This window comes from Strix uralensis, chromosome 3, assembly GCF_047716275.1.
Source record: "Strix uralensis isolate ZFMK-TIS-50842 chromosome 3, bStrUra1, whole genome shotgun sequence".
NCBI lineage: Eukaryota > Metazoa > Chordata > Aves > Strigiformes > Strigidae > Strix > Strix uralensis.
Genome location: NC_133974.1, coordinates 72,929,478 through 72,954,196, shown reverse-complemented (window position 1 = coordinate 72,954,196; position 24,719 = coordinate 72,929,478). Strand labels below are relative to the sequence as shown.

General features: G+C 40.6%; 1 protein-coding gene across 1 annotated transcript in view; it reads left to right on the top strand.

Moving 5' to 3' along the window:
• MTHFD1L (methylenetetrahydrofolate dehydrogenase (NADP+ dependent) 1 like) overlaps positions 1-24,719 on the top strand; it is a 159,321-nt gene that overhangs the window by 2,205 nt on the left and 132,397 nt on the right. Inside the window, exons 3-10 of the mRNA XM_074862861.1 lie at positions 2,814-2,864; positions 2,946-2,999; positions 5,608-5,732; positions 6,860-6,960; positions 7,882-8,006; positions 15,513-15,624; positions 20,504-20,583; positions 21,249-21,346. Coding sequence (XP_074718962.1) covers positions 2,814-2,864; positions 2,946-2,999; positions 5,608-5,732; positions 6,860-6,960; positions 7,882-8,006; positions 15,513-15,624; positions 20,504-20,583; positions 21,249-21,346 — 746 coding nt within the window. The remainder of the gene's footprint in view (positions 1-2,813; positions 2,865-2,945; positions 3,000-5,607; positions 5,733-6,859; positions 6,961-7,881; positions 8,007-15,512; positions 15,625-20,503; positions 20,584-21,248; positions 21,347-24,719) is intronic.

Genomic DNA, 24,719 nt, shown 5'->3' with positions numbered 1-24,719 from the left:
GTTTCCTAGGATGGTCCTGTTGGTTTTGAGTTGACACACGCTGAATCTATGACCCAGTAGGTTTTAATTTTAAAATCTAACTATAAATACTTTTGAAATAGTACTAGTGAATCTAAGAAATAATGCACCAGCTTTATTTCAATAGATCCTCTAGAGAGGCTGAGCGAACAAGCTCTCCCATCTCTTACCCTCTCTGGGTAATTGCTGTTAAGTGTTTTCAAATAGTCCTCTAAGGCTGTAAGTTTAAGGACTGCTAGAAAAGCACTGACCGGTTGTTTCTCACTCCTGTCTTGTCTTCATCCAGTTGCACCATGAGCTTGATTGATCCACTCTGGGCTGGAGGCATCTGGGGAGGCTTCTGTTTAGCCACACTAGGCCCTGAGTCTGGTTTTCTGCAGGGCCATGAGTGTTTTATGCTGGCACGTGGGAAGGGACGTTGTTAGGGTGGGAGGGAGCAATGTGTGAGAAGGGGGAGGTTCCCACTTCCTTGTGATATGATTTGGGGTGCATCTACATCAGTGGTTTTGTTTAGGTCATGGTTGTGCTTTAAATGAATGTCCCTTCTGTCCCCCTTTACCCCATTTGGTTTGCATCATGAGATGGCTGTAGAAACACGTGGGTTAGATCCTTCTGGATGAAATTCACCCAAATGATGTTCTGCAGCTGTCAGTTGCTCTAGCTCTAGTCTGCTTGTAAGGACTGCAGCAGAACTCATTTTAAATGTGTATTTGTTGGTACAAAGAAGACTTGTTTTAGTCCACAAATGTGGTGCACTGCTTTGCTGGGTAGTGTGGGCAGAGCCTTAAGATTCATGCTGCTCTCCACATGCTGCCTTGCACCCAGAGGAGCAGAGGGAGGGCAGCAAAATGATCTCCTTTGCCAGTCACTCAGGGTTAACAGCAGTTGGCATAAAGTGGCACCACCTTTGTAGCAGTACTGGGAATGAGGGATTGCAGACTGAGCCCGCTCTGGGGTGGTTTTTACGTGCTCTTTTTCTCTCAAGCCATCTGAACCTGAACTGATACTGAGATTGATACATGGGTTTGCTTGTTATTCGTGTTGAACCTTGTTTGGACCTGTGCAACAGTGAAAAATGATCAGTGGCTGCTTCTTCCTTTTGTTGAAGCTGAAAACTAATATATAGTGGCAGGATCCTGCTTAGCAGTGGAGCTGTAGCCCTCCAAAGCTCAGTGAAGCAGCGCCAGCTCCCCTGCACCCCCTGCCCTGCCCAAGTGCTCTGCCAGCCCATGTCCTAATTTCTGGCCTCGCCTGGGCTGCTCCACGGGTTGTGATGGGAACCTGTTCAGGGCAGGGACTTTCTGCGCTTGCATGAAGTGAGTGCTCACCAGCTGGTGCCGCAGGAGCAGGTAAGTTAACAGCGTGGTACCGCCGGTGGCTCCGTCCCTGTTAAACCTCTCGAGCTGTCCTGGTGGTTACGTGTCAGCATGGGGATACAGTTCCAGGTTTACTGGCACAGGGGAGCCACTGCTAAGCTGACCTTAGTCCCATCTCTTCTTCCCTCGCCACAGTGTGAGCTCCACATGTGTTCTCAATGGAGCAGCCTCTGTGCTGCCCCTCACCCCCAGCTGCCAGATTTGAGGAGTGGGAGACTGGTAGTGTGGCACCAGGGATGTAGCCAGTGCTGGGCTGGGGGAGGGAGCTGGGGGGTAGAGGCCAAGCCCTCATGCTCTGAGGAGCTGCCTCTCTCTTTTTTTCATTGTCAGCAGTCTTGAATCATTTGGGATTAGCAGGTTGGTAAATTGTTAAGGGCTTGAACCAAAATAATTTTGGGTGATGCTAGTGACAGACGAAGCCAGCGCTGGCAGCTAACCATGAAGTGAACAGCTCAACTCTTGATGGGAAGTCACTGGCACTGAGTCTTGTGGAAAAAGCTATGTAGAACGTGTTCATGAAATTGTAACAAACCCTTTTAAAATTATTTGTTTTGGTCCTGTTTTCTGGGTTGGAAGACAGGTTTTTTTATATAATCATATAGCTGTGAGAAGTGTTTTATTAATTTTGTTATGAAGCCACTAACATTTTTGAGTGTCGAACCCTCACTGATCTGTTGGCAGGAGGTTTCTAGTTCTGGGTATCAAATTCTCAGTTTTATTGGTACAATATATGAAAATATTTGAAGAGCCTCCTAAGGTTCAAGAGTAACTTGAAGAGTAAAATTCAATTGTAATTATTATGATTAAATATCATAATAAATATGGTGCATATAGGTATAGAGACCTCAGGGAGAAGGATTCCTGGGTGAGATGGTCTCCCAGGTAAATCTGCCGAGGAGATGCTTCTGTCCTAGTGCAGCTGCCTGCTGGCAATTGGGAGGAGCTGATAACTTCTCTTGCTTCTGTATTGACAGAACTCACTGTAATATATGATGATAATGATTTGCGTCATTCTTGGTAGTAAGGCAAACCAGTGTTGTTAGGTGGTACGGGGACACGGCAGGAAATGCTAGAGCTGCTGCTGCTGCCTATTTTATCCTTGTTACGTGACTGGGTGGAGAATGGTATCTTCAGATACAGACTGATACCTTTCTTAAATGGTGTATTTACGTTAAGGAAATGGCTCCTCTTGTCTATAAAAGCCAGGCTAATATCAACACACACTTAAACCAAACCAAAATAAATTTACTGGATGCCCTTCTGCTTCTTTCTTAAATTGCTAGGCTTTTTATCTATTTGAATACTAGTAGACACAAACATCCTCTATATGTTTCTTTCATAGACCTGTGCATTAGTGCACTTGCATTTTTAAATGTAAATTTATTATTTTAAAACTTGGTTTCTGTTTTGTTCCCTAAGGCACGTAATGATCATTTGATTCAAGAAATAAACAAGAACTTTGCTGAAGAGGTAAGCTTTACCCAATACACTTGTTATTAATCATGAGCTACTTGTCTTTGGTAACTATAAGTATTTATTTTCTTTTGGCAGGTTGGTCTACGTGTTATTCACATCTGTCTCCCTGAAGGCAGCAACAAGGATGAGGTAACTGCAGTACCTGAAGGACTCTTCCTTTTTCACTTTTGTCATAAACTTATATTTATTGCTGACAATCATTATTAGTTTGACTGACCTCTGTTAACCCAAATTAGGATTGGGACTGCTTTAGTTCAAGTAGCACATATTATCCCCCTATTGGCACATGTGAGTAAAAAGGAAATTAATGGGCTTGTCTGCTGTCCCCAGCAAGGTGAGGCAGAATTAGCAGAGTAATGTTTTGTTTTCATGTCTGGTATTTAACTCCAGTGCTCCCTCATACCAGCACGGGTATCCCATCTCCCACAGTTCTCTTGTGACTGCACTTGATTCTTGCCCAAGTTATTCAGGGAAATTAAAAATTAATTGATTTAGAGGGGGAGGGAGTTGAATTTATCTGCCTGTTTATTGATGTCATAAAGCTTAAAATATGCATTTAAAAAAATCATCCACCCCAGAATCACTAGAAGGCTGAATTCTTACCTTGTCAAAGTCATTAGGTTGGAGGCACAGCACTGGTATCAAGTATGTTTTAAATATAGCAAACCATATTAATATACATGGTCCTGAGGCATCTGAAAGTAAAAACAGCAAAGGAATGTGTAGTAAAAAATGCCACTGTTCTCAGCTGGCCTCCTTGTGCTTGGTGAGTGTGATAATCCTGCAGGCTTGTGGGTTTTATGAACTATTTTGTATTTGGTACGCTTTGTTTTTAAAAAGTTACTGACTTGCAGTGTAATCTCAAGAACAGCTTTCAGATATGTTGAAAGGAGCTTACTGTGAAGAATTTTAGGAGTCCAGTTTTGTGGATAATGAATAGTCAGCTACCCATTTAAGAAGGGCGGGCTTTTGAAATGAAGATCAAATACACTTTGCTGTTGGTAAATGCATTTTATCTGTTGAGTAACACAGTAGGAAATAGGTAAAGTAGGGTGAGTGTGCAGCGGTAGTTGCTGTTACTTTGAAGTAGTATCTTAGGAAGCAGCTGAGTTGTGTTTGTAAAGAGAAAAGTGGGGTATTTTTGTTATTTGAAGAAAGTTACTTTCAATAAAGTTCATAAAGATTTGCTTACTCTCCTGCTTACTCACTACGACAAAGGTTTTTTTGGTCTGTTAAAGTCCACGTGCTAGCTTGCATTCTCTGGTTTGGGAAGGTGGGAGGAATTTCAGTACCGTGTACTTTGTGTTCTGCCATAACTGCCTGTGTACAGGCAAGTTAATACAAGATTGCTTTACCCTGCATGAGTTGTCAGTATTTTAAATGCTGTGATGATGGCAAGCTGAATTAAAGTAAAATGCAGTGAAAATAGAGAACTGAATTATTTTCCCAGGAAGCAGGTATGTAGTTCAAACTTCGTTAGATTCAGGCTGTTTATGAACTATGTTTCCTTTAATTGCTGTGTAGGCCCCCAACATCTTGTAGAATCTCAGGATTTTTTTAAGCAAAATGTTTTCACATCCATATTCAGGTGTACACTCATCCTTACTTTCTATTAGAATGTATACCAGCCCTGTTGCTGTCAAATGGCACAAGATCTTAATATGTATGCCTGTTTCTGTCTCAGAAGTCAGCAAACTATCCGGGCATTTCTACACCAGTGACATGCTTGTATAATCTTTGTCAACATGAACATAGCATGTTCTCTTGGTTCAGAGTTGCAGATGGTCTAAGCCCTACCAAATTTCCCTAGCTTAATATTGATTGCATATCAACTGTTTGGGTAATATTAGTTTACATTAAAAGCATTTTAGAAAGGCATGGTATTAGCAAAAAAATACAATCTTATACTCATTTTCTGTTGGATATTAATCCAGTTAAAGTATCCAGCTTTGTGGTGGTTGCACACTGATCCTATTTATATGATGGAAAGATGTGCTCGCATGGCATTTCTCACGTGAGAAAGCATCAGCATGTTTTCCATTGTATTCTTACTGGTCACAGCAGAATAGCATTGCACTTTAGAGATTAATCAAGGCTAGGTAGTACAGTCTCGGATGTCAAATACGACCAATTATAAAACATTTGAACTCGCATCTGGTTCGGTAGTTGAAATTCATAAACTTTTGTGCAGTGCCTTTTCAAAATAACAATTCTTCATGACTGTCAGCTCTTAGAATCAGGGTGTTTTGAGAAGGAAAATTGGTAACAATATATGCTGGTTTAATAAAATGAATTTTCTCTTGTATGATTGTTTTTTCCAGTATTACAACTTTTTGTTCATGTTCTGTGTTGGGACGCGATCTTGTCCTATTTTGAACTATGTTTTAACCAAGGCTTCTTATTTCTAAAAGCATCTTCTGAAGCCTTTACAGTGTCGAGCTTTTACTGAGATTTGAAAAGGTGAAAGATAAAATGCTTTTGGCAGCGTCATGTCACGTAATATGCGTTGGCTTTGCAAAATGTTTAGAATAGAGTCAGGGTGGCTTATTTTGGTAAGCCATGGAAATATAAAACAAGGAAAGCAGGTTATTGTTTTTTCATTTAGAAGTTGCAGTAATATGTGAGGGAAGCAAAGGTGGCCATAAGGTAGTTTTAAAATACAGGGTTTATCCCTTTCTAATTAGATTCTTCGTTTGCCTGTTGTTCTGATCTTTAATGCTTTTTATTAACTTCCTAGATTATCAATGAAATCATGAGACTTAATGAGGATCCTAATGTGCAGGGCCTTGCCCTTGACCTCCCAGAAAGCTTATGTAGCAGTAAGATATTAAACGCTGTGAAACCAGAGAAGGATGTGGATGGGTAAGTGGAACACTGGGAAGTAATATTAGCAGACATAAGGCTGATGACTCTGTAAAAGCAATTTTCCCCTGTGCTTTTCATTAATGGATTCCTCAGTCAATGTGTCTAGCTGTGCTATTGAGCAGTGATAAATGATGCCGCTGAATCAATGAGAAGTCTTTTGCTGCAGTCATTTTGATCATTATCTTTTTAGTCTTTATCTACTGTATATTCAGGACATGGTCTTTTCAAAGAATTCAGAAATGAAGTTCTGATTTACTAATGATATGTAAGGTACTTTGCTAATACAACTGGTAGTCACAAAGTATAGAACACATATCCTAAAATTTTCACAAGAAGGATTGATCGAAAAGTTGCAGAGAAGGTTTTAACTTCCTTACAGCACCCTTTCTCGCAGTGGGAGAGTAGGGTGTAATAGTTTGGACCCATTAGCACAACTTTCCAATCAGTCTTGAGTTGCACTGCTCTTTGGAGAGGCCACAGGCATAATTTACGTCTCTGGGCTGCCATTTTGGTGCTCTTGCAGCCTTCTTACTCCCAACTGTAGACTTACATGCCCCCACCCCCTTTTTTTTTTCCCTCTCCTTTTTTTTTTTTTTTCATGTCAGGGAAAAAAATCTGAAAATGTTGCAAATTAGTTACTCTGTTATCTGGAGTACTGGAGATTGACAGAGAAGGGAATATTCAGTGTATGAGAGAGAGTGCAGTGCAGCGTGGAAACGCCCGAGTTTTCCCCCAGCGAGCCAGCCTGAGCCCAGGAGAAGGTGTTGCCTCCGGCTCAGCTTGGCCCTGGCGGCGCTGGTCTGGGTCCACTGCAGCCACTAAGGTGTTTTGGCCCAATGTGCTGTGGGTAGCTCACCGCAACAACTAAAGAGCTGCCTGTGTATGGTGGGCTTGTGTTGCTTGTTTCAACTCACAGATCCCTTTCCTGGCATCTCTAGAGGCTTGGTGTTTGTCTAACAGTGATTTGGGATGATACAAATTAGCCACAGTACATGACTATCAAAGGAGTCACTTGTACAAAATGTGTTTGGTTTTGGGATTAGTTTATTAGCCATGTTACAAGTGTTATTGTGGATTTATGTTACACAAACTTTTTTTTTAATGGCCATATTTTTCCACTGCAGATTATCTGATGTAAACCTAGGACGCTTGGTACGTGGTGATGCCTATGACTGTCTGGTTCCTCCTACAGTATGTGCTGTGATGGAGCTTCTTGAAGATTTAGGTGAGACCTTCTGTCATAGTTATTACATTAATTTTAGCCTAACTAATTTACTCCGTTTCAGTCCTGACTGAGAGACAAATATAATCTCACCTTGTGTTTTCTGGTTAGTGTTGTTTTCCCACCTGACATATAATTGTCTCCTGCTAGTGGGGAACCTCAGTGAGATCTGAATGTAATATTTGTAGAAATGGGTCTCATTCCTACAGATTTTGGAAGTTAGGCAGGGATTACTTGCCATCGGAAGGTTTAATCTCACTGAAGCCACTCGAGACATGTGAGTCTTCAAAACTGAAAATACAGGCATCACTTAGGGATTTCACTTGACAATTCTGATTAGTGTAAACAGTTGGAGAAATCCAGGTCTGCCTGTAAATAACTGCTTAGCAAATCTTTTGGTTTGGGTTTTGTGGTGTAAATGCTAACATTGAAATGGCAGATTTAAACAAGTGTCTTTACAGTGTGTGAAGATGCTGTTAGTTTAAGGCAGTGTTTCAGAAGTAGTCTCTCTTACGGTGATTCATAATTGCTGAGACAAAGTTTTCTGTAACAGAACTGTAAACAGGAGGTCAGATGTACTTAGTAACAAATATGAAAGAAAGGACTTGTGCAAATAAAATATCAGAAAACGGGAAGAGCAGTATTTGCTTACTAGAGTTAGAGTCACCAGGAAACAACTTAAAACCTGTGGTTTGTGTTACTCCCAAACAGTTGCCCGTAATACCACAGCGCTGTGGTTGTGTGGGCACATAGCTCTGTCCTGTCATGAGCCGCTTTGCTGGCTCTTCTGGAGAGCCGCAGTAGCGGGTGGCCCAGTAAAGGGGGGGAGTTCACGTAGATGCTCCAGCTCTGCGGCCCAGCGGAGCCCGGTGCTAGTGCCTTTGCAGCCAAGGGCGGCTGAATGACTTTCCTTGTGTCACCCAGGTGGAAAGAAGGTGCTGCTGGTGGGAGCCAGCGGGGCAGTGGGCGCTGCCTTGCAGTGCATGCTGCAGAGGGAGGGAGCAACGACTCTGAGCTGCCGGTGGAAAGCCCCTGAGCTGCAGACCAAGGTGAGTGCTTTACTGTCTGCCCAGTGCCCCAGGGGTCATCCTGCATCCCCGTCATCCGGGCATCCCTGTCAACTGTCTGCGTGGCACTGCTCCCCTTCGCTACCGTTCCCGAGAGGGAGACTTGTCATTGCAGTCATGAGTGGCAGTGGGACACTGGAGCTTGCTGGTAGCCAACGTGGGTTAGGATCTTTCCTCTTCTCCTTTCTGCTTGCTCAGCTCAGGCAAACAGGGGTCTCTACCAGAATATTACATATGTAGCAGCAACTGCTATAATTTCATTATTTTACACTGGTAGCTGTGAGAGAAAGAATACAGGGGTACAGTTTAAATCAAATGTGATAGGTCTCCTTTGTCTTTCCTTCGGTGCAAGAGAGAGATGCCTGCTTTCTTCTCATCCTGTGATGTAGTCACCCGTATGAAATTACTTTCATTGAATTGGTGTCTTAAAGGTTTGCAAATGCTGCCTCTTTTGGGACAAGGAAGATAACTGTCTTTGAAGAGAACTGTAAAAAAGATTCAGAGAAATTCAGGAGCCTTAATCCAAAGGATTTAAGTTACATGATCTTTCTGGTTGCTTTTTGCAGAGCTCTTAGCAACAGCTTAGAAGTTGGTATGATTTTCTGTCAAACTTCCCAGTTTGTTCCTTAGTCCCAAATTTCATGGAATAATACAACTGGGAGTGTTGTGTCCTTTGGTCATGTGCCGAGGGTTTCATATTAGCTGTAGAAGAGGTGCATGTACTCCAGGGACTGTTTGCAAGTCGGTGTAGGGGTGAGGTGCAAGGGACAGCTCTTGTTTTATGTTTGACAGCACGTGCCACAAGGTGGCAGCCAATGCAAAATGATGGTATTAAACCTCTGGGTTTTGAAGGCAAGGACAGGAGGAGGAAATAAGTTTAAGCAGCTGTGATAAAGTTCTCTGGCAAACCTGTGTTTTCACAGCTGTGGATGTTTTTGTCAGGCTTGTCTCAGCTCTATGCTTTAAGTGACTGACAGCGCTTAGGAAACACATGTGTCTCTCAGAGATGGGAGCACTGTGAACTTAATACTAGCCATGTCTCATTCTTTAATTATTTCTCATTGCTTGGGGTTGTGCTAGAAGATTGCTTTGGGCTGGATGGGGTAGGTGGCAGGTTGGCCAGAGGCGATTCCACTGGTTCACAGCAAAAGACTTGAACCAGGCCAGAGCTGCTTGATAATGCTGGAGAGAGAGCTATTTCCTTCCATCCAGATGCTTTCCCATAATAGTGCTTTGCTTTTTGGCATTCCCTGTAGCTTACCTTTTGCAGCAGGTCACTGATGGGAAACAGACTAGGAGGCCTAAGGAGGAGGCAGTTTGAGGCTTCGCACATCAGTCTTCCCAAGTTCATTTTAACTTTTGGCAGTAAAGGAGTTTCTGCTTTGCCTGGAGTACTAATCAGCAGAGCTTGAGGGAAACCTACCTTCCTCTTCCTCATCTGTAAGCCTGGGGCAGCCAAACCTGGTTGAATGTAACTCTGTTATAGTTAACTAGCTTCTAGATAAAATCTAATGCATGCAGGGACAACTCTCCTGTTTCATACTCTCGAAAGTTGGAGAGTTAGAAACCAAGCACAGATTTCCTACTGGACAACGAGGCACTGCTGTCTTGTGGCAGCCAGTATTTGAAGCACAACATTGTCAGACAACATGATTCTACCTGATGATATGAATTTACTTTCTCTTGTTTGTTCAAAATGCTGATTAAGTAAAAAGAGTTTAAAGGCTCACAAGGTTTCTTCTGAGTTTTTTAGATTTGAATTTCAAGTAAGAAAATGTGTTAATCGGTGTCGAGGATCTTCCAAGACTTGGAAGAATTAATTCATGTTTTGTTTTTACTGCACAGTTCACTAACTTTAGACATGGCCATACACTTTTTCTCCTTCCTCTGAATGTCATATCTCTACAGTAGCAGTCTGGGTGCTGTCGTTTGGAAGTATAACCTGAGGTAGCATAATAACTTCACTTATGATATGAGGGATGAACTTACAAAAAGTATGAACTTCTCATTGGGATGCATTTGTTTTGCAATATATACCAGGAAAGGAAAAATTGATCTTAAGGGTAGGTGTACCTTATTTGTCTTAATCCATCAGCCAGGCCCATTTGCACTGAAGCACTAATCCCAAACTTAATGATGTAATGCCTTTCTTAAGCGGGTGCTGCATTACCTTTGACTAGCTCTGCTGATTTGTTCTTCTTTTTAAAGGATAACATAACAACAAGTGTTTTCTTTAGAAATTCTATCGATTTAAATGAGACACACAACACTAAGGTTGTAGGGTTTTTTGGATCAGGTTTTGTATTGCCATGGACTTGTTATTGCTTCTTTTACTCATGCACTTTTGCAAAAATATTTTGAAAATGGTCAAGAGGAAGGTATGTTTTAGTCCACCTTAGGAAGTCTAACAATGTAGAGGTAGCTCTGCTGACAAATAGCATAATACCATCTACCATCTGACTTAGTGTACTCCTTTAAAGCAAGTCTTCTCTATCCTATGGCAGGAAAAGGGAATAAAATAAATAATGGTACCTTTTAATTTTCTTGCTTTGACCTGCATGAATAGTGAACACACTTTGCATGTTCTTTTCCCTCCCCACTTCATATTTTGTTAAGGTGAACAGATTATTAATGTTTCTCTTTGTTCCATTTTGGGTTTGCTTGACTTGAGTTATTAAAAATAATCATCATAGCACAGCTGAGCCATGTCCTTCCACACTCTTGAGCTTTCTGGGTTTTCAAATAAAATCACAAATGAAAGCAAGCAGTGTATTTCAGAAGGTTCTGGCACAGTTGTGCATTAGTTGCCATGAAGAAATGCTTTTCTTTTTGCATTGATATGTTTGATGTAAAATAAATTATTAAGTCGGAGAAAGAGATGAGCGTTTTGGCGGAAATAGGTAAGATTTTATCATTCTGTTAAGCTTTGTCTAGATAACTCTTCAAAGCACAATCATTGCAGAGTGCCTGAAGAATGACCTAGTGACATACTTTCAGGAACATCTCAGTTGTTGTCATTTAAAAATGGGACTACCCAAAAGTCAATTCAGCATTACAGGTGAAGAATGGGAACTGACACGCTTAATCCTTTATTATGTTAGAATTAGGCTTTCTAGTTTGAAAGGAGTTTATCAAATACATTCAAATTGAAAAATACAGATTATTTTCTTGCCAAGACATGGATATGACTTAGTACTGATGCGAAAGTGGAATTTCGTTTCAGTCATCTAAATTCAGTCAGTTATGATTTCAGTACATCATCTTAAACGTAGTCTGTATGTGAACCACATCATGCCGGTTTTAAGAGACCACTATTCTACAATTTTGTTGTAAAAGAATTGAAAATTGGTCTATCTAGATATAATTAGGAATGGAAAACTTATTTGTAAAAGCCTGGTGGTGAAGTAGGAGAGGGGTTCAGCTGGAGTGCATGAATGGGAAGTGCCTTTTCAGGCTGGATAAAAACTTCTTTTGGGCACAGTCTGCTTTTCCTTAGAGCCAACACTGAAGCTTCAGACTGTTAGACATCTCTTAGTCTTTTACTGTCTTGTTTTTGCTGTCTTGATAAGACCAAGAGTCTTGCTACTGGTAGAAAAATACATTTCATATCGTAAGCATGTAAGCAAGTGTAAAAGAATGTGAGATCAGGTATATGGATCCCATAAGAGGAGAGGAGAGGGAGGCTGCATGAGAGTTTCTAATCATGATGCTGTAGACAAAGTATTTCTGCTTCAACGATTTATATGCATCTGTTCCTCGCAGTTTGACATTTATCTCCCTGTCTGTGAGCTAGAGGAACAGGTGCTAAAGCATGCATCATAGTGGTAGGCTTGAGCTCGCGGTAGAGATGTCAACCTAGTTTTCATGCGCGCTGTGTAGGGTAAGTGCATTCAGGCCGATGTGGTAGGGAAGGGGCTGTTGGCATCTGGGCAAGAAGACGGTAGCAGGGAGCTGGTGGCTGCTCACTGCAACTCATCCCTGAGGACCGCAGCCAGGGCAGGAGAGGTCAGAGCAGACCATGCATAGTTGTCCTGATGGGTTGCCAGTGATTTGCAAACCTTGATCCTCCCGAGGTACAGATGGAGCTGGCAGAAATCACGTAAGGAGAACATGCCTGGGTGGAAAAAGTACCTGGAACTAGTCATTGACGTAAAAAAATTTTCAAGATTTCAGAAAGTAATTAGAATTGCTGTGATTGAAGTGGAACCTGATCTGTAAACTGAGGTGTAAAATGATTTTTTTCATAAGAAGAGTTGTGAAAAAACTTTGACTTAAGTTTCATATTCCTCATGCCCTCTCTTAAATTTTAGCTGACCTAAGTTCATACCCAGGAAACTGAGGGCTTTCATGTTTCAAATATTAATTTCAAATATTTTTTTCTTTGATCACATATTTAAAAATTTCTTTCCTAGCAGTCATTTTTAACTACAGGGAAATGAAATTTTTATGCAGGCTTCATGGCAAAATGGGTTTTCAGTTATCTGGAATATACAGCTACTTTACACCATTATCATTAAATACTTGGCTGGAAAGTCTGTATTGTTGTTTTAACATTTGGTGTTCTGTCTTGGGAAAGGGTGGTGCTCCTTAATCTGCTTCTACTTAAATCGTGGTGGAGAGTGTCATATTTTGTTATGAGGTAAAGTTTCAGATTATTTATTGGCACAGCTCTTCCCAACTGAAAAAATATTTACCGGTGAGAAGGCAGGGTACTACTGGAGTATTAGCTTACTTTGTCTTCAGCCAGTTGCCTAGTACGTTAAGGATGGTTTGGCATGATGCTTGTCATTCCTCTCTCTAGCCTGCCCGATGGGACGCAGCCTTGCTGTCCAGGGAGCACCGGGCAGTCGGTCACCCTGTGGCTGCACGTTCCCCCTCCTGGGTGTCTCCTCGACCTTCTGGCTGCGGCTGTCTGTAGCATCTGGTTCCTGTCAGACGCGTCCTTTGGGGACTGTGCGGTGCGTTTGCTAGGGAGGTTGGATGTGATGATTTCATAGATCTTTTCCATCTCTTAACGCCCGTGATTTGTTTCTGATGTAGGAGATAAGCCTGCACATGCCTCCCAGGGCTTGCTGCTTGCTTTAGTGATTTACAGGCAGTCAAAAGAGTAGGTTATGTCAAGATGGGGAAAAAAGCAGGGGAAGCATGTGTACGACTTCTTGCGAGTGAAACAAAAATGCCCCGATAGAGCTCACATAAATCTCTTCCAAGGACACCCAAAATTCTGTAAACAACTATTTTGCTTTCAGTGGACTCACTCTCCTAGTCAAACACGTTTCTGGATATAATTGTTTTTAAAATACTCACAGGAGAAAAAAAATTGTATAAAGTGTTTGTGATACATACTTTATTGACTTCCCAGGAACTTTGTCAATAGTTACACATAAAATACTTGCTTATAGCAAGAGACTTACAGTTGTATCTGTGCCTTTTTTTTTTCCTTTATGTTTACTTTCTTTGTGAAATAAGGAAAAGGAAATTGTGGTGGAGGAAGGGTCTGAGATCAGTGTGTCTTCAGCCCATAGGACAACTGTTCACTGCCATGTGATACAACTTTTTTCATGTGAGAGGTGTGGCAAGGCAATGAGATGAAAGGTTCAGATGGTTTTCCCATACATTTATGGGTTATGTGCAACGTTAGCCATCCAAACTAGTGTTAACGTTGGCTACAAAAATGATTGTGTTCAGCTGTTAAGAACATTTTTGAACATTATGATTGGTAGTTATAGAGATGAATATTTGGTCAGTCAGTTGTTTTCTGGCGTTATAGTTACATTGGATCGATTCTGTCATAAGTATGTTGGCTGAACATTTGTCAGAATTATTACTTGTTGCATACAGCTCTCAACTGGATCATGGTTTCACGATGCTAAGCAGTGTGCAAAGCTCTTAGTACTTGTCCCAGAGGCTTTGCATGGGAAGACATACCTGACTCAGTATACGAATTATAACTTCTAGAATATGAGTAATTTTTTTCTTACCAAAAAAACTAACCTGGGTTTATGTGACTGGGAATAATCACTGTTTTTCTCTGTGTTGATTATGTTGACTGTTACAGCAGAGACTGCCTCCTTTTGCAGGGGAAAGCATGTTTTCAACATAGTATTCTTGGTATATAAGTCATTGCAACATCTTTTTATCCAAATTTGCTTGCAGATTCCTCAGTGTGATTTGACCTGAAGCTGGTCAAGCATTATGACTTACATGGCCTTCTAGGAGTGGCATGTAAGTTGATATTTGCACCAGATGCAGGAGTGTAAACAATTTGGATAATGCTGAATGACTACTGAGACTGCACATTTGCAGGCAATCAGTGCTGCAGGACTTCTGACTGAAGCCTGAATCAGCTCATTGCATTAGTCATTTGTCAAGCAAGTAAATCTTCTCCCACACTTTTGGCTTTGTTTCTGCATGTGGCTCTCTGCGGACATTTAGGCTATCCTTGTGTCCTCTGAGGAGAAGATGGAGCTTTTTTCACTTTCTGCCTTTTCCGCCACAGTTATGCTCTTCTCCCTTCCTGGATGTTCATCTGTGCCAAAAACCTGCTATCCTGACAGGATTTGTTGCTGTTCTTTCTTGGCAGGAGTGTTGGGCAGGGTTGCATCAGAGCACTTTTGGCCAAAAAAGAAGCTGGAACGCTTGTCAGTCACAAATCAATTCATAGGCTCATGGAGTTTGTGACACTTGGTATTAATTTACATTTTTTCAAAACATTCCCAAAATCACTGCATCTCTGAAATAATTTTTACATTCAGGTTTGAGGCAGTGCTGTGCCTGTATTTTGCTTTTTTAGTGGATCTTTATACATCAGCCTCTGGTGCTGTCCCTTATCTCATGGTGATTCCAATAATTGGTACAGGGCCCTGTTTCAGAAGAGGGGGGGAAAGGAAGACACTTACGTCTTTGATTGTAAGAATTTTTGGAGTAGCCATTTTTGCTCCAACATCTGTCAGGTTGAACTAAATCAGAGGCACTGATTAGCAAACATGAACTGAGATAGAAAAAAAATGCTTTAATTGGTGTTCTTCAAAGGCATTGATGTTGCAGATCAGGTCATCTTGCATTCCTGTCAGCTGGCCTGGTTTTCTACTGTCAGATAATCTGACTGTGCTCTTCATAGTTGCCTATTTACTGTCTTTCAACCCTTCTCTTTCTTAAGTCTCTCCAAGTTATTTTGTTGGACAGGACTTTGGACAATGATAAGATTTTTTTCTTTGAAAGTATGTAATCCCCATTAAATATCGGTGCTGACTCTGACCCCACTTGCCTGATTTCACAATTTGTTTACCTGACTTCATTTTAAATGCTATTGCTCTTAAATTTCATGTGGGGTAAGAATCAAGCCATCAATTTGGATTTTGTTGTCTGCAAATATTTTGCTCAAAAGGCTATTGCTGTATAAGTCTGAATATAAGATGCATATTCAAGAATGTATTCTAACAGTAAATGCTTGTTTTGTTTCTGGGGGGTGTTTCGGGCTGTCCCTAGCTTAATCACGCAGATGTGGTGATAGTTGGCAGTACAAAACCCGATGATGTTCCTGTGAGCTGGATAAAGCCTGGAACCACCATTATCAATTGTTCTCATGACTTGGTGTCAGGTAAGAGGCGTTAAAAGATGACAGTTCTTGAAAGTGATGTATGGTGAGTCTTTGAGATAAGTGTGTGGCATGTTGGTGACAATGCAATGTGGTTAAAAGCTCCATCTTTTGGAAAGGGCCTTTAAAAGTGGGTGTTTGTGTACGGGGGATGTATACATGTGTCTCTGATGTATAAATAGGAAACAGTTGTCAGGTAAGGGAAGAAAAGCTGGAACAGATTCTTCCTACCAGGATTGTTAAATAAGTGATGATCCTATGGATTCAAAGAATTCAGAGGGAAGACTTTTGGGTCATCAGATGAGCTGTTATTTAGTGCTGTTTTGTACAGTGTGTTATCCCGTGACTTCTGTGGACTCACCTGGAACATGGGAAGAGAAGAGGGGCAAAAATATCAACTGCAAAGTGCTGTGAAGCTGTGTGCAGAGAATGGCGTAGGAGGGAGTAGAGAAATCATGTATAGCTAAGAACAGGCAGAATGTCTTCTGCAGTAATTACTCCTACAAAAAGAGTTTGGATTCCCCTCCCTCCCCCTCCCCTGACTGGTTGGGGAGGGGATATATGTTCATTAATTTCTCAGTTGGAAAATGCTACCAAATTTTATTAGGAATAGAAAGCTTCCCAGAAGTTATTCTATTCTACTGCTAGAATTGCATTTCCTGTAAAATTCCTTAAAGTCCTTTGAAGGTATCTGGATATTTTCTAGATTTTTGATATGTGTATGAATTTGACTGTTTAGTGTCCAGATGGGGTTATGCTGTAAATGACTAGGAAAATAAGGAAGTACGTGGGTAGTGTGATTGGTTATTGTGTTTTTCTAAATCTATCACAAGTGTGCTTATTGACATCTATTGATACAAGGCTGGGACAATGGGCATAAGGCCAAGGAAAACTCATTGTATGGTTCTTAAACTGGGACTATTCCCTAAAGACAAATTAAGCAGATGCTCTATGCAGAGCTAGTGCAAGACCAGGCTCGTAATAAAGCAGCTGCTGTTCCCATGCAAAGCATGGCCTTTTCAAGAGATTCCTTGTGATATCCTCTTGACTTGAACACACACTGTGGGTGTGGGAGATCTGGGTTATTATTCACTCAATTGTCTGAAGGCATTTGGGCATTCATCTTCCACCTCCCAGAACAGTGCTCTGATCCTAATGAGGATCTCAGGGGCGGGTGCCAAGCCTTATCCCTTGCTGATGCTGCACAAGTTGTCCAAAAATAATTCATGCTTTCTGTTTCATAGCCTAGTGATTAGGAGAATCCTTGCATCTTTTGTGCCCACTTATTTTGCATAGGGATTGTTGGATATAATGAAGTATCTGTGGAGCAGGGCTTGGAGTATAAGTCTCTTCAGCAGGTACCCAACCTACCAGTAACACATATGAAGGAGGAATGGGGGAGAAAGGGGAAAGGGGCAGAGAAGAGAGGGAATGGTGGTACAGCAGCAGCACCTGTAAATAAATAAAGGAAAAGGAATGGCCCCTCCTCATTTTAATCCTTCTAAGCAGAAACTTCTTAGGTGTCAAACTCGGGGTAGAGGTGCAGGTCTATGAAAGGCAGGATGGGGCTAACCCAGGTAAACCAGTCCTTGCAGTCTGAGTGGGCACTGCTAATGACTGAACTCTCCTGGCTCTGTGTGCAGCCTGGTGTAAGTCCCACTTTCAGATACCTAGTTCCCTCCTTCCATTGCAGAGGGAGTCTGGGTCTTCAGAGACCTCAAAGTTACACAGTATAACTGTATGCCAATGTCTTGAAACTTAAGTGTCTTCATGCCTTAGTTGCTCTATAGAATATAGATAATATTAGTGTTTCCTTTCCCTAAAAGAGTGCTGTTAGGAAAACTGCATTAAAACATTTGAGTGGTGTTCACGTACCACAGCAACATTATTTCTTAAGGCAGGAAATGTAAGATTTGGCATAAATAGATAGATTTCTTTGTGTTTTTCAAGTTGTAGCAGTAGGGTGTGCTAAGTACAGCATTTCTTTGGAAAGGCAGCATGAGATTTTTAGCAAAATAGTTTAAATAGAATTTGTCTACCAAATGTCCATCTGTCTTTATGGTTATGCTTTTGTGATTGTCAGAATCTTGGAGAAAGTCTGAAAGAATAGCAGAAATGCACTTTAGCAGCTTTAAAAAATGCTGTCCTTGAGACTTTCTAGAGAGGTACATGAAACACAGGTGTCTGTTTGACAGGAAGAATGCACTTGGTTTAATTGCAAGGTATTTATTAGAAGCCTATTGTGGAGCAGTTGTAACCTTGGAGAAACAACTGAGTCTTACAACTGACTCTTCTCTTCCAAAATGTGGTGGAATCTGGCTGAGGTGCTTGGAAATTGTTCTGGGTTTTTTCTTGCTTTAGAAATGTCCAACTTAACATCTGTGGGGTCAGGAGCTAAATGAAGCCTGAAAGCAACAGTGGCCATGAAATAACTTCTATTCTTGCTAGATGATGGCTAGATTTCTATTTTACATGGGTATACATGTAGTCTAACACTCTCGCATGTTTTAAAAGCACTCAAAATTTGCAAGGACATAGCTGAATTGGGCAACTGTAATGATGTAAGCCAGGAGAGTAGAGCTAAAAGTGCTTGCTCCAAAGTGACAGAATTCTTTTTCAAGTATTTCTTTATCTGATCAAAGATTTTTAAATTATCACAATTTTTAAATGTTCTACAATTTCTAGCAGTGCAACATCTTATTCTGCTGCACTAATGATTTTGGAATCAAGTGAGTGCTGGTAGTGTCTTGCAGGATAATACTTCATATGTAAATGTAATAGAAATGAAAATCAAGTTTCTGAGCAAAACTTAAGGATGCCAAGATTATTTGGGATTTGATGTCCAATTCCTCTGGGGTCACTTGAAAGCTGAAGCCCATGTGGTTTAAGTATGTTAGTGGGAAATTCAGCCATTTCCCTACCTCTTCTCTATTCTAAGCTGCCTGAGCAGACAGGTAGTGCATGACTGCAACTCTCACCCGTATGTACAATAGGGTGTGAATAGATAGGTGGATGGGCCTTCCTTAGGGTGAGTCAGAGGAGGGAGCACAATGTCTGCAGTTCAGCTGATCTTCTGGCCATAATTCAAAGCAGAGTGTGCTATTCCGGCTCCCATCTGGAAAATTTACCCTAAGAGAACTGTTGCAGTCCTGTGATTGTCTTGCTAGCTCATGTGTGCATGACTTTCATCTTTAGCTTCACCTTCACCCCTGTAAAAGCCTGGTTAGTCATTTGTGGGGTGAGTGTGTAGCATAGGCACCCTGAGAGAAGTAGTTTATTGAAGGGAAATGTCTAATTCTGATATGTATTTACACACATGCTAGCTCTGCCCAGATAAAGAAGTCCTATTAAGCCAAATAACATAAAAACCCAAAATGTTTCTGTAAAGCACAGCTGTCTGAAAGGGGATTTTAAACTTCATTCTTCCTACTTCATTTGTCTCTTTGGCAGCACTCCCAGCCCAGTCTCAAAGCAACAACAGTCAATTTATGACTGAGATAGACTGTTCCAGTAAAACTCCTCTGTCTGAGTCTAAAACTGAGCATCTCCAGATTTTTTTTTTTTTTCCTTTTAAATGGCAAGTGTTAATGCAAGTAGAAGGACTTTTCAGACACTTTCTTAATTAGACTTTAATGTCAGGACTGTCACCTTCTGCTTGGTTAGCTTTGTCACTGATGTATAGATGTCTGCTGGCAAGAAAGTTTGAGAAAGGATTAGAAAACATACTGAATGAGGCCGAGGGTGTCTGCAGAAAGGGTCTCTTGCTCTCTTGGTGATGGGTGGGAGAGACTGGGCTGGAGCTGGGCGTGGGGTGGTGGGTGCTGTACTGGCCCTTTTGCCTGCCCCTCTGGCTGCGGCTTGTGCTTTCGGTGCCCTGCCAACACTGGGACCCTTGTCAGGAGGGGTAATTGTGCAAGGCAACGTGAGCATTTTACAATCGGTGGAGATGGGATGAGCAGAGTGAGAGCTTGACCAGGTCAGGGTTTGCACTTCAGTTCCCCTGTGGGGGAAAGGTTAAAGCTGTCAGCATGCAGTTGTTGTTTTTTATTACAATTATGTCTACGCCCTTCAGAATGTGACTTGGGCCTTGATATGCCCACGGAGACTAGGAGAAATTGTGTCTAGATAAAAGTCAGTAAGCAACAAAAGAACAAGCCAGAAGAAGGATTAGAGGAAAATCACAAAATAATATGTTTAGTTAGGGTAGCTAATGTATCATTATTATATGATATACTGCCTCTAGAAACAATTGTAACTGTCTCTAAAGTTGGAGTCACTCTGAATTGTGTAGACTCTTCAGAACATCCACTTTTCATGTCACATGGATGAAGATAACTTTTGCTGCTCAAAAAATTTTACGTATTCTGATTCCAAGTTATAAATCCCATTGGATAATAATCCTATATAGTATTTTGTGACCATTTCATTGTTCTCTCTTGCTGTAATGGGTGTGTCAAAAAGAAGAGTCTTTACCATTCTCATTTAGGTGTTCTGTTTAAAAATATATATATAGCGCTTTTCAAATCCTCACAGCTGTCTGTCTGTCTTTGTCCAAAAGCAATTAAGCAATTATTTGGATCCTGGAATTAATCTCTGTGTTTCCTTTTTATTTTTTTTTCAAGTGTGTGTATGCTTCGTCATATACATGTGTGTGTGTAATATGCTTCAGAGCATACAGTTGCTCTCTGATTTTCACACTATACCCATCCTCCTGGGTGATTTCATTTGAAGTATTAAAGAAGCCGCCTATAATTTTGTCAGTGACATTGTTAAATTTCAAGTCAACATTCAGAAATTTTTTGTTTGGACATAACTTTCAGTTACACATGCGCCCACTCAAAAAAGTTTTGTGATTTATTAGTGCAGCACTTCTATTTTACAGAGAAACAGAACTATGGTCAGCAAAACAACCATGCTGCTGAAAACGCTGTTGGTTCTCTTGCAATAGCAATGCGAATGCAGGTTAGTGTAACTTCAAACATTGTAAACTTGCTCTTTCTGTAAATTGTAGAAATTGCTTCTACAGTTTAGATCTTAATTTTTGATTTGCTCTTTTGAACACCTTGCCTTCCTTCCATTTTAATGGCAACTCTTTATCAGTTAGGGTGAGTCATGCCCGTTAAATTTAATTAGAGAAAGGTAAATTAAAAATCAAAAGCTTGGCAGAAGCACTTGTATCAGTAGACTAATGTTACTTATTCTGGTAAGACAGTAAAGATTAATTATATCTGCACACATTTTTGTGGCATGATGGATAGAGGATCCAAAAGTTTGTTGTTTTATGTGGAAACAGCATGAATCAATCAGTGAACAATTAATATCTTTCATTATTTTTAAGGTGTGAGAGAAGAATAGTAATTCTACATTTTACCAGAATAAAATTTCTTTTCTCTGCCACTTGCATGTTAATGGTCTTGTTTCCTTTTGAAATGTGGACAAACAATAGGACAGTAATAATGCGGTGTTTTTTCTTTCATCTTAAAACCATGAAATGGAAAGATTTTTAAGTTTGTTTTTTGTTAGCCTTTGCCATAGAAGTTATTTCAACATACTCTTGAGATCGTTTGAAATTAATGTTCAGCATTTATGATGCAGCTGGTGTGTACTGTTTTCTTGTTTAAAAACAGAACATGGTGAAAAACACAGAGCGATGGATCCAGTCCCAACAGTACAGGAAGTGGGACCTCCGCTGCTTGAAGCTGCAGCTTCTCTCCCCAGTGCCCAGGTAATAAGTGCTTTCTTAAATTAAAAATACAAGTAGACAAGTGTTAAATATGATGATGAACCTAAAAATGGTCTGTGCGTAATTAATTTTTAATCCGCTTATGTGGACAGTATGTTGTGCCATTCTGTTGTGTGCCTCATTGTGACAATGTTGTTCTGTTTCCTGTCAATTTTGACTTTTATGACATGTGTTGGAGCCAAGCTTTATTTAATGAAGCCCTAAAGCTGGAAGGTTTCATTGAGGGAGTGAGATGAAGCCTTGTGTAACATCAACAGAAATACAAAATACAAGTTCCTAATTGATAAACCCTAATGTAGGAAGGTGTTGACGGATTTAGTTGAGATCCAGTGGTTTCAATGGCATTTGGTCTTGTATTTATTTACTTCCCTCAGTTAAAGTACCTTCTTCTGCATAAATTCCTGTATAAATGTGGAAAGCTGGAAGCATATTTATTCTCATAGCCAGAATCTTTTCAATCGGTTCCTGTCATTCTCCTCCCAAAGCCCATGCCTGGGCTGCAGGGATTTTAGGTCTGCCTTGGCATGGTTGCTGATATCTCTGACATTTACAGCAGCCTGAACTCTTTGCTGTGCTTCGCTGTGTGTTGGTTGTGTTGGGTGGTGGAGAAAGGAACCAAGGACTTGAAGTGAGGTTCTGTCATGTAGGAAAGCACTGATGTATTTTTTGTGCTTATTTGTATGCCTGCTTCTGGGCCATGCAGATGCTGAATGGACCTCACATAGGAAGAAAGGCTGAGTAAGCTGGGACTGCTTAGCCTGGAGAAGAGAAGGCTCAGGAGGATCTTATCAATGTGTATAAATACAAGGGTACAAAAAGAACAGAGCCAGCCTGTTTTCAGTGGTGCTCAGTGACAGGACCAGAGGCAGTGGGCACAAACTGAAACACAGGAGGTTCCCTCTGAACATCAGGAAATACTTTTTTACTGTGAGGGTGACTGTGCACTGGCACAGATTGCCCAGGGAGGTTATGGAGTCTCCCTCCTTGGAAATACTCAAAAGCCATCTGGACATGGTCCTGGGCAACTAATGGGCTCCACGTGGCCCTGTGTGAGCAGGGGAAGTTGGACCAGATGACTGCCAGAGGTCCCTTTTAACCTCAGCCACTCTGTGATTCTGTAATTCTGAATCCCACTGCTGTGTTTTTGGAAAGGTCTAACAAAATGTCGTCTTTTCTAAGCATTTTGATTCAGACTTTTACAACAGTTTAATGGGAATGGATGCAATTGTAATTTAAAATGGAGATGCCAAAAGAATGCCTTTTTTATTGTACCCAGGGGCACAAGGGGGAAGAAATGCTTGAGCTTTTCCTGGGCCAGCATGTAACATTTCTAGAGTTAAAGACTGAAAAATCTGTTCTCAAATAATACAGTTAAAAGGTAAATTAAAGCACGTGATGTCACCAGTTTGATGGTGAAAAAGCTCTCCAAAAAAGTATTCCCAACCCTCTCTATGACATTGTGTGTTTAGTACAGAAATATTTGTGTAATTAATATATAACAGTGTATAATACAACCAGTAATAGGGCTTCCATTTATTTTATAACTCTGTAGCTTTATGTCTTTTTTCCTTTTAAACGTAAAATAACTTATCAGATGGAAAGTATCCTGGAGTAAAATGTAATCTTACAGTAATACACCACATTGTGTAGAAACAGATGGAGTTTTCATTGAAAATGAGGCAAAGCTGCTTAAGCACTAAAACTGGGAACATCTGCTTTTTGATTTCTGTGAGATCGGAGTGTTAATTGAAGTATTTCCGAAGATATTGGAAATGGAATGCAAGATTTTCTTACAAATATGCAGTAAAAAAATTCCAGCACACAGGCCGAGTAGATGTAGAGCCATCCCCCATCTTTTAAATTTTCATGTATTTTGTAAATTATGACTTACCGTTGTCAGTGGTGGACTTCTTGCTTAAACATGCAGAAGAACCGCGGTTGCATGTTTCCAGCAATACTGGATGGCGTAACTTAATGAATAATTCTGGTATTTCCAATATAGAGAATATATTGTCAAACTAAAAGAACTAGCTACATATGTAGACCTAAATGCTAGTTATAATCAAAACTTTAATTTCCTGTGTTTTAGAAAATACTTTTATCAGAAATAATAGACTAGACTTAAAACATTTCATGTGTTGTTTAGCCCCAGTAGAGTTAAGGTATAAATGTCAATTCATTATGAAGTTACGCCTTTTATCACTTTTATTGCATGTATCAGTGTGCAATCTGTCATTAAAAGGTTTCTAAGTTGTTAAAAGTCTAGTTGCCTGGAAGGCTCTTGAGGGAATTTCAGGTGATAAAATGCAACGGCAATGGTTTTACCTACAGAGTACTGTTAGCATCCACTGTCGATTTTGCTTGACTTCTAAAAATATTAGTAATTTTATTTATCGAGTAATTATTTGCCTTTTAATTTATTTATAAGTGTATAGCTTCTTAGTTTTGCTTCTTCCACTTTTTGCCACTAGTGGTACCTGCAGGGTAAAAAAGCCTCATTGTCTCTTCCAGAACTCTGAGGGGGAGGCATTTGAGGCCCGTGAGATGAGGGAAATAGGAAGGGCTGAGATTGCTGCAAGGAGTCTTGATAGTGTGGTCCGAGATGTGAAATAGTAGCTTCTGTCTTTTAGTAAAGAGGCTGATATTTAGTAGAAGAAAAAAAAAAAGGCAGATTAACTTTCTGTCATATTGGTCTACATTCTTCTTCCCTTGCCAAATACATCAATTGCTTTAATAGCAGAATAGTCACCCTACAAATTTTCCTTGCTTAAATCTTTAAGGGACCACACTGTCATCAACTTCCCAATGTTTTTCTGGAACTCAAGTTTCTATAGAGAGCTCTGAATGAAAACTTAAAACATTTTGTCATGTGATGTTTGTAAGCCATTCCATCTTGTGTTCTCGATACATTTTGATGGCTAGTTGTGTTTGAAGTAATGCATAAGAAATCCAAAGGTATATCTTTCTCTGCAAGAGGATGCACTTAGTATGTCTTTGAAAGAAAGCAGATGCCAGGTTAGTATGCGCAGTGAAATGGTCTGCAACTGAACCATTGAGTTCTGTGATTGAGGAGCTTGTCCTGTAGTACTGGATTGTGTCATTGTTTGGATGGATGATTTCTGGGTTTCATTTAGCTGCTGCAGGGTGCAAAAGTGGGATACCTGAGAATTAGAATTGAATAATGGTCCCAGTTTAGGATATCCTCAAAGAATTTCAAGCAATTAAGTTAGCACAAACTGATCATTTGCTTGTGGATGCAGAACAGACAAAGTCCACACGTGGAGTTGAGATCTGGCACTAGTTCTGTGTTCATCTGTGGATATTTGAGGTCTTGCAGACTGTTTGAAAGTTCAGG